This window comes from Oryzias latipes, chromosome 22 (genome assembly GCF_053564925.1).
Source record: "Oryzias latipes strain Hd-rR chromosome 22, Olatipes_Hd-rR_3.1".
Taxonomy (NCBI): Eukaryota; Metazoa; Chordata; class Actinopteri; order Beloniformes; family Adrianichthyidae; genus Oryzias; species Oryzias latipes.
This window is the reverse complement of record NC_136258.1, coordinates 16,080,148-16,095,998: the sequence shown is the minus strand read 5'-3', so window position 1 is coordinate 16,095,998 and position 15,851 is coordinate 16,080,148. Positions and strand designations below refer to the sequence as shown.

Sequence of the window (15,851 nt, the reverse complement as noted above, 5' to 3'; positions counted from 1 at the left end):
TTGAAGTTAGAAAAAACAGCATCCAGCCTCACATCTTTGCTGCTCATCTGAACGTTCTGCCTGATGATGATGGGACGTACATGTGTGTACACATGTGTGTACACTTATAATGTTATGTTGGGGGTGTGACGGGGTGTAAGCTTGTGGAAGAGCGTATGAACACATGGGTGACAGGAAGTGGGGCCGGGGTTACTTCCAGCTAACAGTCTTGCCCAGAACTCAGAGGGGAATTTTTAATTAACTACTGCCGCTCTGCAGAAACTATGTCCCAGTTTTTTTTTGTTTTTTTTTAGCTAAAAATAGCACAATCAAAATTAAAAGACCACTCGGGACAATTTTAAAACAAGTCAAAATATGATTGGAGTGGGACTTTTAAGCAATAAACAAAGACATGACAAAGTTAATCAAAAAAAATGCACAATTTTAAGAGACTTCACATGTAACATTTTGAAGCACTCTCAAAATTCAACACAATGACTTCCTCACTGGGCCAGAAAGTCCTGCAGAACAGCTTCTGCCTCCAAGTTGCTCCCAGCAGCAGCAGCAGCAGCAGGAAGCAGCACTGTGTGGTGCCTGAGGTGTGGTGACATGATGTGAGCTGACAGGTGGCACCATAGGTAACAGAGCCCAAAACTCCCATGATGCTCCCCACTGGGACCTTGTCCCACCTCTCTGACCAGCATAATGTGTTCAGCTTTGCCAGTTTGTTTACTGAGGCTCACAGACTGCATGAAAGTCACTTGGGATGCAGATTTTATTAATGCTGTATACATCTAAAAATAATTTAACATTTCAGATTTTTGAATTTCAAAGAGATTAAGAAAAGATAAGAGCCAAAACAAAGATTTCTTCTGATTTCTTTAATATTTTCTTTCTTCAAAAGAAATGCACGATTCAACAAAGCTGTTACATACAAATGGCCATACAATAGCAAGGTTTTGTTTCACGTTTCAGTGATAAGTGCCATTCATGTCAATTATACACTTGAACATCAGCAATAGTTCAGCAATAAAATAAAACATAATCTGTTCGTCCATGTTCAGAGGAAAACGTTCTGCCACAAACTACATACTCTAACGAATTATGTTACCACTTTAGTAACACTACTGTACAAACTTACAACAAATAATTAAACAAAAGTTTTGCATAGCGTCATTATAATGTAGACACAGTACTATAAGGCACTTGAAGAATTTAGGCTTTTTTTTTTATTTACCCTCCAACCTGTCTTTATGCTTCTCTTGCCTTAATATGCAATTTCACAAAAAAACCACACACATTTTTGCTAACCTTCTAAATTCCTTTTTTTTTTCTTTTGGCATTAAGTCTCAAGTTTAACATTCATACATTGTGCATAAAGAGACAAGCACGTTATCTCAGACCCCACACAACCCACAGTTCTTCCAAAAGACAAAAACAAAAAAATGAATAGATTGTGCAATGATCAGGTTATGTGGAGTAAAAGGCAACACACTGTCAAAGACAAGTCCAGAATCTCAAAGTGAACCCGCTCACTTGTAGCAAGTGACAGGTCCATTTAGACTGTACTAACATAAACAAGTCCAAATCTGGGCTGAGTGTTAGTTTTTGTAGTCGTAGAGTTATCTTAGTTGCAGGAAGGATGTCTTTTCACGCAGAAGGAGGTAAGGTAGATGCTTCATCCAAGCTGATCTTCATACTGTTTACGAAAACAGTCACCAGCAGGAAAGAAATCCCAGCAGCGCTCCTGATACATCTTCCACACATACGACTCCTGCATGGAGAAAAAATGACTTCATCCTAGTGTTTTGTGAGGTTTTGCTTACAAAAAACCTTTAAAAATCCAATGACTTTTACACAGATAAACATTTTATACTGAAACTTTAGTTATTACTTTTACCCAATGCACAAAGGCAGAATATTCCTCAGCAACACGTTTGGTCACGCGCTTTTTCCCCCTTCTCAATCCCAGTAATAAATTTAAGATAACAAAGATGAAACTAATGCACAAAGCTTTTTAATTCCAGGCCTATAGCTACCAGTTGTCTGAACCTTGCATGGCGATAAAGTTTTGGAGAAAAAGGCTGAAAAAACTTAACTACAACTGTGTTTTAGGGTGTACTTAAACTGGAAAGTCCTTTAGTCTAGACCGAGCCCACTTAATTTGGTCAGGACTGAATCTTGAACCTTGTGTTTGGTCTGTATTCAGACTGCTGTCTAGCGGACATTTCTGTGAAGGAAAGCTTGTAAACAAAAACATGTGATTGGGTAGGAATTATGTGGGTGGGGCAAAGCAATTAGAGAAAGAACAATAGAGGCCCATGCGCTTTGCCGTGCTTCTCGTGATAGTTTACTTATTCAAACTTTAATTTTGCTGACCAATTTTTAACAACTGTACCAACATCAGGTACAACACTTTGGTACGGCGGAGGCATGCTGCAAGGCGGTTACAGAGGAGACGACTGCTAAGAAGGTACGCTGATAAGTGTCTGATAAGTATAGATTTTTGCGAAAAAAGTGTAAGAAGCAATGTGTATCACTTATTGTTGCTCCGCTACTCTGTTTACATCCCATACTGCCCGGCTACGGTGGCTGTTTGGTCCAGTCGTTCCGACATCTTAATGCTGTTTATACACATATAATTGTTCATTATTCCTTCCAGTCAGCATATGCCCATTCATGTGACAGTGATACTTTACCTGGCCAGTGTGCTCCGTTTCATCCTTGTTGATAAGGTACATCAAAAAAAACCTTTTAAAAATAAAAACAAAACAGTTCAAAGCTAATTAATTTCAACAAGAATACAATGGGGTACAGGGATTCTGATGTAATAAGCTTCTAACATCACTCAGGTGTATGTTTTATTCTCTGTTTTGTGGTGGTTTTTACCAGTTCTGATGAAAGGCTCTATCTCCATTACCATGTTCTTTTATTAAATGAAGTGTAAATGGCAACAGACTGCTTTATCAGCGAGCATCACAGAAACTGAATAGCAAATGAAGTCACGCTTTTGCACACCTTTTCTCCAATAAAGTTCATGGATTTGAAAATGTAATGAAGCAACATAATGAGGTTGCTGCCCTGTCAACCTGTCAGGTGAAAACTAGATGATTTTCTATTGTAATTATTAAAAAAGAAATGACAGAAGCGTGCAGGAGAGGCACACTGATATGGAAAAATATATATATATATTTTTTAACCTGGAGAACTAACATTTAAACATCCTGAGAGTAATTTAAAGCTAATCAAATGAAGTTGCTAATTTTGTGGTTGAAATAAAAAATACAACATATGATGGTGAGATATGATTATTATGACTCACAGGTAGTTGGCCAAATTGTGCTCTTGTAAAGTGTGGGTCTCGAAGCCATGGGGGGTTGTGTCAAAGTAGTCATTTCCGATGCCACAAATGAAACACTTGGTCTATAGATGGATAAATAAAAACATCACTTAGATTTTTGACTTGATTGCATTTGGTGCATAAGGATTTTAGGACACTTTTCAAAGATATAAGAGTCACCACAATCTGCAAACGAAGGTCAAACCCCCAATCTTCTTCATTTCCCTCCTGCTGCTCAGAAAACCTCATCAGCACTCTTTATGCAAGTGCAGCTGCAACTAAAATGTCAGCTCACCTCCATGTCCTCTTTGACTTGTTCCTGCTGGTCTCTCAACTCTCCAAAGGCATCAATAATCAAACCTGCAGCCACAAAGGAATAGCCGTGAGCATATAGTATATACTGCTACTCCCTTGGGATATAGTAGGGAGCGTAACGTTGAGAAACTATTGTATAGAGAAGCTTTGCAATGCGTCCAAAGTGTCAGCATGTCAGTGGTAAACAACTAGGGCTGCAGTCTTTAGGTGGATTTTTGCAACTGCTGGAAAATGTAACCTGAGGAATGAGTAACGATGGAACGACTGACAAACCCTGGATGATGGCCAGGAGGATGACAATGACAAAGAAGAAAAAAGTGATGTCAAAAAGGATCCTGTAGAGCTCATAGGGATCGCCAGCTGGGTCCTCGATCTCATCTCCAATGCCTCCTCCTGCTCTCACTCCAACGTACATGTGAAACAGGTAACACTTTAAAAAAAAGAAGGGAGTCAATTTAGATGCTAAATTAAGTTTAAAAAAAGTACTTAGTCATGCAACAATTTTGCAAGTTCTCTCACTTAAAAAGATGAGAGAGACCTGCAATTTTCATCATAGGTATACCTCATCTACGAGCGTCAAAATGGGAACAAAGAATCCAGAAAATCACATTGTCTTATTATTAAAGAACCTATTTGTAGTTGATGGTGGAACATAGGTATTTATATAGATAAGGAGTTCAAAAAGTTTTCATTAATACAGGTAAAAAGTGGAGGACAGAGGAACCTCTTACAGAAGAAGTCAAAGGTCTGTGAGAGCCAGAAATCTTGCTTGTTTGTAGGTGACCAAAAACGTATGTTCTACCGTGATTTACAAATAAATTATTTTAAAATCAGACAATGTGATTTTCTGGCTTTTTTCCCCATTTATCTCTCATAGTTGAGGTATACCTAAGATGAAAATTACAGGCCTCTCTCACTTTTTTAATTGGGAGAACTTGCACAATTTGTGGCTGACTAAATACTTTTTTGCTCCACTGTAAATTGTGAGTAGCTGGAACATCAGGTCTTGTTTACCGTCATCATATCATCACACTTCATGTCTGGCTCATCGTCATCCTCACTCTTGTTGTAAAACTTCCTGAAGAAGTTGAAGGCCACCACTGTGTAGAGGTAAACCACAACGGCCAGCAGACCCACCGTTAGCACGAGCTGCAGAGGAGGACAGAGCAGACGGTTTTCAGTTCTAAACATCAAGAAAAAACTGAAAATTATTCATCTTTTGGTAAAACTGTCAAAAAGAACTCTGTGGGATTCCCAGTGATTTTCAAATGGATTCAATTATGTAAAAAAACAGGTTTTATGAGTGCAAAGGCAAACTCTTCTGGGTAGTCTGCGCCTGTGAGTTACATCATTTCTGTGATATCTGTTTATATTTTGGGCAGCTTGTGGGGTCTAGATGACCCCACCCTTAATTGACGTGTTAACCCTCCCATGACAAAGGTGGACAGGATTTCATGTCTGTCATGGACACCAGAGAGGATTAAAAATCATTGGAAAAAAGGTTCAGCGTCTTGTGGGTTCCAGATGACCCTATTCCCAATATTAACGCACCTAAGGCAAGCACAAGAGGGCACCTTTTGTCATAAGGACTTATGCTTAGATTTAAACAAAAGCACTAATAATTTTCTTTAAAGTTCATTTAAAAGATCTGTACATTTTAGGTTCATGTTGTTTTGCGCATAAAATTAAGGTTTTAACATAGACAAAACGTTGTAAATAATAGAACTATGTTTTTAGATAAGATTTTCTGAGAATCAACACTGGTGTAGAATTTTTGATCCAATAAAAGAATACACAACATGTGTACAAGATTGGAAAAGATTTTACAGAAAAAGAAATACTCGAATTTGGTACATCTAATTGTCAATTCTCACCTCACATCTGATAAAGCCCATTGAGAAAACTGTTGTGGTTTTGGGCTATACAAATAAATTTGAATTGAAGAAATGTAGACACCATCAAGTACATACATGTTTCCCTCTTTCTTCATTAGAACATACAGGGCTTGCACCTTTCCCTGGGGGCAGCTCCGGCTGTGGTTTTCCTGTCATTTTAATTACACTTGCTGGAAGTGGCTCCTAACAGGCTCAAGCAGGCAAATAGACCCCCTGTTAAAATAACTGACATCATGCCGGACTAACGTAGCGTTTGCCTCATCATTATTATCATTTGGAAATAATTCTCTCACAGCCAGTCATAAAAAGGTTGGACCTTTCAGTATAGAAAAGACAAAAATTCAAACACACATGTCAGACTTGCCTTTCAAATTTTGTTATTAAACAATACATTTCAAGGTAAAGTAAAACAGGAGATTCATTCAGTAGATTGGTGTCTACATTTGTTGCTTTAATTATTTGAGGAAAGACTAAATAATTTCAAAAAATCAAATGATTCTTACGTTTTCATGTCTTTGTAAGTAAAAGAGGCAATATTGGATTTTAGGATACAAAGGTGCTTACCCTTCTGCCTTTACACATGTCTGCACTCCTTCCTATTCAAGAATATCTACATCTTGATTGCAGACACTAACTTGTATCTGTTTTGTTTTATGATAGATGTTAGTGTTGTTGAGTTTGTCTGTCTCCTTCCAGTTTTTTTACAGTTGTACGTACTTTTTTTTTTGTCCTTTAGCAGATTTTTGACAAATGCATTATAGTTTCCTGCATGCTCTCTTTATTGTTTCTATTTTTGTCCATATCTTTCCTATTTTCGCAGTCCAGGGATCTGCAACATTTCACAATAAAAGAGTCATTTGGGTCAGTTTCCTACAGATTAAAACCCAGTGATAGCCACAAAGTCCCACGTTCTTGTTTAGAAAACCACATTTTATGTATGTTTCTGTTTCCTTCAAGCCATTCTTTTATTAAATGGTTTTAAAATTAATTCATCCATCTTCTAAACCCGTTTGGTCCCCTTGGTCCCAGCAGCCCCATGACCCCGAAAGTGACAAAAAGGGTTTAGAAGATGGCCACTCATGGGCGAAAGCAGGGGACATCCTAGATAAGTTGCCAGTCTGTCACAGGGCCACAAATCATACACCCATGCACAATGAAGCATGTTTTTGGATGGTGGGAGGAAGCCAGAGTCTCTGGGGAAAACCTCCACATGCATGGGGAGAACATGCAAACTTCACACAGAAAGGAACCCCACATACAGGCCTTGGGACTTGAACTGGGGCCTTCTTGGAGGGCCCCAGTAGGGCAAGAGCGCTGACCACTGTGCCACCATGCAGCCTGGTTTTAAATATTTGTAATAATTGAAGTAAGACGGGTTATAGCAGAATATAGAATGTTCTTTTCAAAATAAAATACACCCAAATAAGTGTGTCACATAAGATCCTCCTGCTGCGGCATATTTACTTGAAATTACAGTGCAAAAAAGCCATACATGGCATTTTCTATCATTATGACTTTTGGTGCACCTTGATCCTGATCTGACGAGTTAAAAATCTAAACAAAAATGGCAAAAATTAGGAAAATACACACAAATTAATCCTTAATGAAATAGTTTGGATCGAATGTCATTTAGTCATGAAAGCTTAGTCGGTTGTTTTCCTGGCTTTTGAGACAATCTTGAATAAGAATAGGTGCTTTTCTAAATAAAATTAATTACACAAAATTTTCCCCATCAATCATATTAATAATCATAGTAATAATTTTATATTCGTGCATGTTATGAACTGTAAAATATGCACAGGATGAGCCTTTAAATCAGTTTTATGGTTTAGTTTTACTGCTTTGTTTTATCTTAGGAAGCCCACTTCAACCACCAGCACTGGAGTGTCCCCTGCTGTTGAAAAGGAAGAATGACACCCCAGTGCTTTTCCTCACCTGTTTGCCGTTATGGGTGACAGACGAAAGGATAGTGCGAAGAGTCTTGAAGCCCATGGCGATGTCCAACAGATGGGCAGCAAAGAAGAAATTATTGTAGTGGCCCAGGATGGACATGGTTGTGTACCAAACAAGATACAGGAAGGACTGATGAAGGAGCAAAATCCATTAGAAATATAATAAATATGTCAGTCCCAATTAAAAAACATGTTGAATTGATCCATAAAAAACAAAGACAGAACAGAGACTTTAATATGCATGAGACTCACGTTGTCAGTAAAAACGACGCCCATTTTCCACACGTGGTACTTTGTATCAATCGAACTTAACCTGGTGGCAGAGAAAAGGCTCCGTTTTCCACTTGACCCTTTGATTTTGCTTCAGCCAAACCTGGAGGCTATTTATTGGTCTTATCTCTCACCATGACACAAGAGAGGCCTCCTTGGCAACTGTTTCCTCAGTAGGGTTGAAATCCAGGGCACTCTTGTCCAACCCCAGCAGCTCTGCTATCCTCTCTGCTCCATACAGATCTCCATACTTTTTTATCACCTAAAAATAGAAGCCACAGAAAAACAGAAGACATTTTAAAAAGGCTTGATTTTAAACTTGCAAATTTAAGTAAAAGATGTAGCCACTTACTTTGCGTTTGACAAACTTGTCCCAGTAGTTGTTTGGAAAGGAGCTGATAAAACAAGAAAAAAAGGAGTAGTAATAAAACTTTATTTACACATGTTTATGACCCAGAATTTTGGTCAAATTGATGATCTCACGGAGTGTTGATGACCAATCGGTCCCACTGTCCTTTAATGTCATCGTCAGACGGCTGGTCGGTGATGTAGAGGCCGGCAAACTCCAGCTTCCTCGCTATCTCCTTCTCCCGTTTGAACACAACCAGAGGAACCTGCAGCACAAAGCATTTTCTCACTCACCTCTTGTAAATATGGAAAATATTTTAGGAAATTCCTCCATACACATGTCAGGTTTTTTGTGTAGAAGTTCCTGTACCTTTAAATAGTAGTATCCCACTACACAGAGGAAAGATATAATGGTGTGCAGAATGGCCAGACATCGAAGAGTCGGGGCCATGTAACCCGTGCTCTCCTGAAGAACGAAGTACTCTAGAGCATCCTCTTCCTCTCCGGCTCTCCTCCTGCTGGTCCAGGGGTCTTCTTCATCCGAGTAATCCCCAGTCACCTGGAAAAAAAAAGGCCACTCTTTTTTGTAAACGCCTACATTTTCTCTCTCTGGACGGTAATGAATGAAAAAAAGAATCATACCTTGTAGAAAAGAAGAATGAAGTTGATCGCAAAGGCAACAAAAAGGGCCAAAAAGCGAAGGTTGTAGAAATTCCTGGCCAGGTAGTTCTTAAAAATATGAGGAAAAAACATGCAATAAATATTTCTTTACAGCAATTATATGTTCTATTTTACACAGATGTGAGCTACTGTAATTTTCATTTAGGCAATATAGCACACGATTGTTGTACGAGATTAATTTAAAATCAGACTTGTGTTGCTGTGTAGAGGCAGAATATGCTGCCCTTGGCTAGATTAAGGCCTTATTTGAGGTTTTATGTAAAGTGATGTGCCGTGATGTGCTGTAACGCACAAGGTTTTTAAAAAAACACAGAAAGGATTTTACTTTTTTATAAACACAGCATTCACGCCCCGGGCTTTGAGGAAACCATCTCACCAGCATTTTAGTCTGGTAGACTTCCAAGCCAGCAAAGAAGCTGGCCATGAAGGCCTCTGGTGGTTCTTTTTTCACACCGAGTCTTTTCTTTGGAGCTCGCTTCTCCTCCCCTGGACTCTCTGGAGGGCCTTCGTCTTTGGCCTTATCGTTGTCTTTCTTTTCCCCGTCCTCAGAGCTGCAACCACAAAGGCTTTGTTAGTGAAACGTCATGCATGCTGTGAGAAGTGTGAGAAGCTGTGATAACTCAAAACAACCTTTAAGCCTGAGTCTCATACACCCGTACGGGAGGTTGATCTGCACGGATGCTGCAGGTTTTTGGGTGGTTCGGGCTTGTAGAGAGTCTTAAGGGGAGTGCAGGTGTGTATTACATTTACTTTGAGGCTTGTGTGGCCACCTTAAGGGGCGTCACAAAATGGAATGTACCATTGTCATGCGTTTGCTAAGTGTATCTTTCACACACTTAACGATGTTCTGGTGCTGCTGTTGTACAGTACTCTAGTCATTGGCACGTGTTTAAACTAATACGAGGAAGAGAGCTGCATCAGTCCTGTCTCAAAGTCTCTGCACTGGCTGCCTGTCAGCTTCAGGATTGATTTTAAGATTCTTCTTCTAGTTCTTAAATGTCTTAATGGATTGGGTCCTTCCTATTTATCAGATCTCCTCAGTCCTTACAAACCCTCCAGAGCTCTCAAATCCTCAGGTTCTATTCTCTTATCTGTACCCACTATGAGAACCAGGACTCATGGTGAGGCCTCCTTTCAGTCCCAAGGTCCTCACCTGTGGAATAACTTACTTGAGGATCAGAGAGTTTCTCCCTCTCTGTGGAGATTTTTAATGCAAATTAAATACACATCTTTTCAACTTAGCTTTTATATAACTCATTTAATAAACCTACTTATTTAAGTATTATGCCTTTTATGGTTTTTCATTTGTACATTTTTTCTTTTCTATCTTTTTATCTATACAATTCCTCCCCAGTGTGTAAGCCACAGCATTTCCTGACCATCTTTTTATGTTCTAATCAATTGTTGTATGACTTGTCTTTTATGTTTTCCTCCATAAGAGGCATCCTAGCTCTTTACCGACCAAATGCTGCAGGGATGGGGGTGTGCATGTGAAATGTCAGTGCCCGTAAGACGACTGAAGGACCCCCACACAAACTAGGTTCCGATTGTATAATTTCCTTATTTCTAACAGTCAGGCTGTTTATCTACCCATAAAGGCAGTTCTGACGAAGGCTTTACATCTTTTTACCAAAACACCTGGTTGTTACTCTGGGTGCATTTCTGTCAGCAAAAGCTGGACACAAAACACTCACTCTCCTTTTTCTGAGTCTGATTTGTAGTCTCCATGAGCATCCCGCTTCTTTGCGGCCATCTATCACAAAGACAGGAAAGCTTAAAGCATTTTTTTAAAGTGATTTAAAAAAAAAAGACAAATTGAAGAAGCCTTTCAGTACCTGTGCCTTCTTCTGCTTTACAGCACTGGCTATGGAGGGAGCATCTCCCACCACCACCTCAGAAACATCTCCCAAACCGGGCTCACTCCCATGTTTGCCCTCCCTCCTAGGCTGTATGTTCAGTAACTCAGCCATCAGGTCGGCCTCTGCTGCCCCGCCCTGAGCCATCTGACCCATCTCCGCCAACACCGACGCTTCGTTCGTTTCCATCTTTTCTGTTTCCAGCACATCTCCGTGGATCCCAAACTGAGTTGGGTCGGGCATGTTTCCCAAAATATCTGTCACCTTCATGTTCTTAGCGCCTTCGACAAAACCGCCCCCAAACAGAGTGGTCCACAAGATGTGGAAAAAGCCCCAAATGAGGCTGTAGATGAAGTGGAAGAGGCCTGTGATGATCATCCAGAAGAAGGAGAAGCAGCCCTTCACCATCTCCTTCACGTTCATCTTCTTGAACTTCCTGTACTTCCGCCTCATGCTCTTCAGAGTAAGCTGCTGACGGAAATGACTGAGGCTCTTTCTCAAGGAGATGCATGCGATGGTGAAGGCGGAGGAAAACTCCATCATCACCGTCTCCTCCTCCTCCTCTTGGTTCTCCACCACACTCTGGCTGTCCTCCTCATCATCCTCTGATCGCTCGACCGGGTCCGGCTCTGAAATCTGCGACGCCAGCTGCATCTCAAAGATGGTGTCCTCGCAAAAGTTGACAAACAGCTCCATCTTCTCACTTTCTCCGCCTTCGTTGACCACATCAAATATGAACTGCCGTTTGGACTCTTTTACCTGGGGCTTTTCCCACTGTGTGCGGCTCGACTCGCTGATCTCAAAGTAGACTCTCTCAATGCGCTTGGCCCCACCCATGATCTCGATGCGGCCCAAGTAGGGCTCGAAGTAGCTGAGAACGCTCTCTGCCAGGTCGAGGAAGGTGGAGAGGCGAGCGTCATGTGGCATGTGTTCTGACAGGTTGGTCAGCAGCACGGCCACGTTGAAGCCAATATCCTTGGCTGGTTCGTGGAACCTCTCCACAAACTGTTTGTAGCTGAACATGTCACTTTCATCAGCTTCAGCACACGATAGCAGAAACTCAATCTCAGACTGGGAGTACTGCTTCTGGTTCTCCATGGACTTCTGGAAATCTTTCTTTGAGATGACCCCTTTGCTGTCTGAATCATACTCCTTAAAGCTATCCGAGGTGGTCAAGTCCTTTAACTTGAGGAACATGTCGAAGAATTTAAGGATCATTTCCACGTTGCTGGAGGACTCAACCAATGTGTCCACCATTTGCTTTCCAATAGTCCCATTGACGACATTTCCTATCGGGCAGAAAAAGGGATTAAAGCAGCTTGTGTCAGGAAAAGAAAATGTTTAATAGACTTAAAGGACACAAACCTTCAAGAAGAGAAAGCATCATGACGATCATATCCTTCTGTAGGTCCAGGAGCTCCTTCAACAATTCAATCTGACTAGAGTCCTGTAGACAGGAGAATAAAAACTCAGTGAGCAGAAGCAGTTTCGTCTCAAGGATGCTGATGACCTCTATAATGACCCTGACTGTTTCAGACGGTGCATGGGGCCACAGGTCTCTTTATGTAACACTCATCAATCATGGCCAGGGCTGATGTTATTCCCCTGTCTGGGAGCAGATGGTTGGGTCACTCTGACTCATTTAGGGTCTCCACAGAGCCTCTACTAAAGATGCTATAAATCTTAACCACACTTTGACAGGCAAAGTTCTACCTCCACCTGCGCTCTCCCTCAGATCGTCGGGCTCCAACACTGCAAAAACACAAAATCTCACCAAGTATTTGTGTCTAGCTTCTAGTTAAAATTTCTTATTACACTTAATATAAGAAAAAACAACTTTCGGGTACCTTTTCAGTAAAAGCTAAAAATTTGTTTTAAGACAATAAATCCTAAATCAATCTTTTTGAGTAATTCCATCTTGAAAACATCTTATTTTAATCAATATCTCTAATAAAAGAAGTACTTTTTTACTTTACATTATATTTTTAAACAGAATATTTAGTGATCTTGTTTCAAGACACAAAGTTGCTCGATTTAGGAAAATTGGAAAGTTAAGTTTGACTCATAAAAGAGGAAAAATGTATCTTAAAATGTGCATTTCTAATCCAAATTCAACATTATCATAGTCTAGAAGGAAGGATAAATTGACTGATGTAGAGCTTACAAAAGGGTTTAATTCATCTGTAACCCCCCTCCCCCTCACCACACACAGACACACACACAAATAACAACTTGTTTGAAGATGAAAATTACCTTAATATAATAGCCGAAGACAGAAATAAAACAGACTGAGAAACAAATATATAAAATAAAACAGATTATAAAACTCAAAAGGGATACTGTATATAAAGAATATTGAAATTTAAACTATTAAAGCGTTTTCAGTCTGAATGGAAGTTTCAGTTATAGTAACCCTTGTGCTATCCTAGGCACTTTAACATTGGGAGTTGGCTCATCTAGACCCACTAGAAAGTGTGTTGAACCTTTTTTCTTTAATGATTTGTTATCTTCACTGGTGTCAACGGATTACATAAAATCTTTCCACCTTTATCATGGTAGGAATAGGAATAATACGTCAAAGTATGGGTGGGGTCATCTAAGATAGCACAATGGTTAACCCATCGTCACTTGAAGCAGCAGGGAGGCGGCTCGCTGATGCTGATAACAGATGACCTGATCACATGAACCTGGTTTATGTTAGCTTTTCTCCCTTTACATATCATAATTTATTTATTTATTACAGTTTTGTTCCTAAAAAATAAATACTACAAAGTAACGTGTAAAGTAAAGTGTCTGATGTTTTTCAATAATTACGTTTTTTGGGGTGACTAGAATCGGTTTTCTGCAGTCTGCTTCCACTGAGGTTCTTCTTATGGCAAGAGTGACCTCTAGTGGTGATATTTATATATTTTTAAGACATCAAATCAAATGTAACTTCTTTATAAAAACATTTTTTTAAAGTTAGGAAAGTAAAAGTTGATACAACCAAGTGGGAATATACAAATGGTAGTAAATGTGCATGCTTTATTAATTTAAGCTAGTGAGGCAAAAGTGGTTAAGACTAATTGTGCTCTCTAAAAGAGTAAACATAAACTCTGTTTTACCAAATATAAAAGGTATTCAAACAGTCAAGGAAATTTTTGAGCAAATTATTTTTAGAGTCTGTAGTGAGAGTCCACAAACCTGAGATAACTTCATCTGCATGTTGGCAAAAACATGCAGGAAACCCACCACTGCATCCCAGAGCCTGCTGTGAGCCAAACTTTGCTGATTACCAATGCATGGACCCTGGAGAACACAACATGCGGGTCAAAACACATGACAAAAGAGGCAAAATATTTACAGATTTTATTAATTAAGCTGTAGCATAAGGCAGAAGTCAGACAACACACCTGGATATACTCAGTTAAAGAGTTGAAGACCTGTTTGGCCACTGACAGGGCTTTTGAGAAGTTCCTCTGTCCAGCTTCATCGATGACATCCTTACCAGAGTAGTACCAGTAGAAATCACTGATGGATTCCTTAAATTGGGAGAAATAAAAACCATAAAATTCAAAGTCTTTCAAAGAGTAGATCCGTCTGCCTGTGCGCCACACCTGGAGTCTGAGCAGGTAGTCCACAGTGCTGATGATGATGTTGACTGTAGTTGTGTTCCCCGTTTGAGTTCTCAGGAAATTTTGAAAATCTTAAATGAAACACAAACGATTATCAGCTTTTGTTTTTTCGCTCTGAAAAACGCAGGTGCAGGCAGCTTTATTTTGAAGTGGGAAAGAGAATACCATTGTTGTGTCCTTCACAAAGGAGCTGCAGAAACCTAAATAGGTCTTTGGTGAACTCATCATTTTGCAGAACTTTGGAACCTGAGAACAGAAAATCAGATTATTCGTCCCTTTCGGTACTAAAACATGCAACCTCCACTTTTTAGGCGTTAACTTTTTCGTTTTCTTGCAAAAACGTATACAAGCCATAACTATATAGACCAAAACATAATCCTTATTAAAGGAAATGATGAGTTTTGTAACACTCTACCAACAAAGCTTTGTGGTTTTCTCCAAACAAAGCTTTGGGAGATTTAATTGGTAACACTCTGGTTAGTTTGTTTCATAAAGTTTTAGGAAAGAAAAATGGATCACACGCAAATAACAAGCACTTGTAAAAGCTGTGTTAGTTTTGGTAGCCTGACATAGGCCTCATATCAGAGCATGCATTTATATTTTCAGTCCAGGTTAAAAAGAATGGAGATTAAATTGCATTCAGAAGTAAGAAGTGTGAAGAAAAAAGGGAAGAAAGGGATGGACAAGGAAGAAAATAAAGATTAGAGCAGAGAGGGGAAAAAAAGGAAAAGTCAGCATTGCAATAAATAAGTATCTAAACCGTGTATTTACCCCGCTCACTCACGTTGACTGCGACCGATGACATAAAAATATGACCAGAAGGGAACAAACAAAACAAAAGCAGACATAAGCAAAGGAGAACACATTTAGATTCAATCAGAAAACAGAGAAGGACTGTCACTACGCACTCCAGAGACACTGAGCTGTCACATTTACACTACAGTCGTCCAGCTCGGCAGGTGTTTAGAGGTTCAAGTTACCGTCACTTATGCCTGAACTTATGAAGTGGTAATGAGCTGGGGAATGTATGACAAAAGGATGTTTACATACTGTATGCAATCCATCTGTTATTTTTTTCATTTTTATTTTTTTTAAATAATGGAGAACATGACCCAGACAGGACTTGGACATACAGTAGCACAGGGTTGGCAGGATGACACGACAGCACCAAACATGGAGATGGACCTGGGCCACAAGAAACTAAAGGCAAAAGGTTCCGTGAAGCTTGAATTATTTGTTTTGTGATCATTTAGAGGTCAGACCTGACACACAAGAGTTTCAAAATAGGATAAAGTTGATTTTTGGAAGAATTAGCAGTAAAAATGAAACATTTATTTCATGGAGTTTTTCTGTTGCAAGATTGAAAAGGATTTGCAGTTATTCAAAAGGTTGAACATTTACTATTGAAGTGCTGTCCCTTTTTATATTTTCTATTTTTTGCACATTTTTGTATTTGTATACTTGCACATTTTGGAACACCCCTCACTTTTGCACATTGCTGTCACTATTCTCTGCTTTTTGGAACTGCTGTGACAATTGAATTTCCCCAATGTGGGATCAATAAAGAATATCTTATCTTATCTTATCTTATCTTTACGTAA

General features: G+C 39.5%; 1 protein-coding gene across 16 annotated transcripts in view; it reads right to left on the bottom strand.

Annotated features, from left to right (window-relative positions):
* Positions 1 to 845: 845 nt before the first annotated feature.
* The window catches only part of LOC101172039 (ryanodine receptor 3), a 115,827-nt gene continuing 100,821 nt past the window's right edge, over positions 846 to 15,851 (bottom strand). For 11 of the 16 annotated variants that reach the window (XM_023951503.2, XM_023951495.2, XM_078941016.1 and 8 more), the window contains 22 exons: positions 15,022 to 15,039; positions 14,416 to 14,496; positions 14,233 to 14,321; positions 14,029 to 14,157; positions 13,820 to 13,924; positions 12,002 to 12,083; positions 10,616 to 11,925; positions 10,475 to 10,533; positions 9,157 to 9,331; positions 8,742 to 8,828; positions 8,470 to 8,658; positions 8,235 to 8,365; positions 8,104 to 8,146; positions 7,886 to 8,013; positions 7,734 to 7,794; positions 7,465 to 7,611; positions 4,649 to 4,783; positions 3,908 to 4,064; positions 3,615 to 3,679; positions 3,302 to 3,402; positions 2,679 to 2,730; positions 846 to 1,753 (listed from right to left, as the gene is read on the bottom strand). In XM_023951503.2, coding sequence (XP_023807271.1) covers positions 1,658 to 1,753; positions 2,679 to 2,730; positions 3,302 to 3,402; positions 3,615 to 3,679; positions 3,908 to 4,064; positions 4,649 to 4,783; positions 7,465 to 7,611; positions 7,734 to 7,794; positions 7,886 to 8,013; positions 8,104 to 8,146; positions 8,235 to 8,365; positions 8,470 to 8,658; positions 8,742 to 8,828; positions 9,157 to 9,331; positions 10,475 to 10,533; positions 10,616 to 11,925; positions 12,002 to 12,083; positions 13,820 to 13,924; positions 14,029 to 14,157; positions 14,233 to 14,321; positions 14,416 to 14,496; positions 15,022 to 15,039 — 3,440 coding nt within the window. In that variant the 3' untranslated portion in view covers positions 846 to 1,657. The remainder of the gene's footprint in view (positions 1,754 to 2,678; positions 2,731 to 3,301; positions 3,403 to 3,614; positions 3,680 to 3,907; positions 4,065 to 4,648; positions 4,784 to 7,464; positions 7,612 to 7,733; positions 7,795 to 7,885; positions 8,014 to 8,103; positions 8,147 to 8,234; positions 8,366 to 8,469; positions 8,659 to 8,741; positions 8,829 to 9,156; positions 9,332 to 10,474; positions 10,534 to 10,615; positions 11,926 to 12,001; positions 12,084 to 13,819; positions 13,925 to 14,028; positions 14,158 to 14,232; positions 14,322 to 14,415; positions 14,497 to 15,021; positions 15,040 to 15,851) is intronic. The other 5 variants (XM_078941013.1, XM_078941019.1, XM_023951510.2 and 2 more) reach the window with 2 other exon arrangements.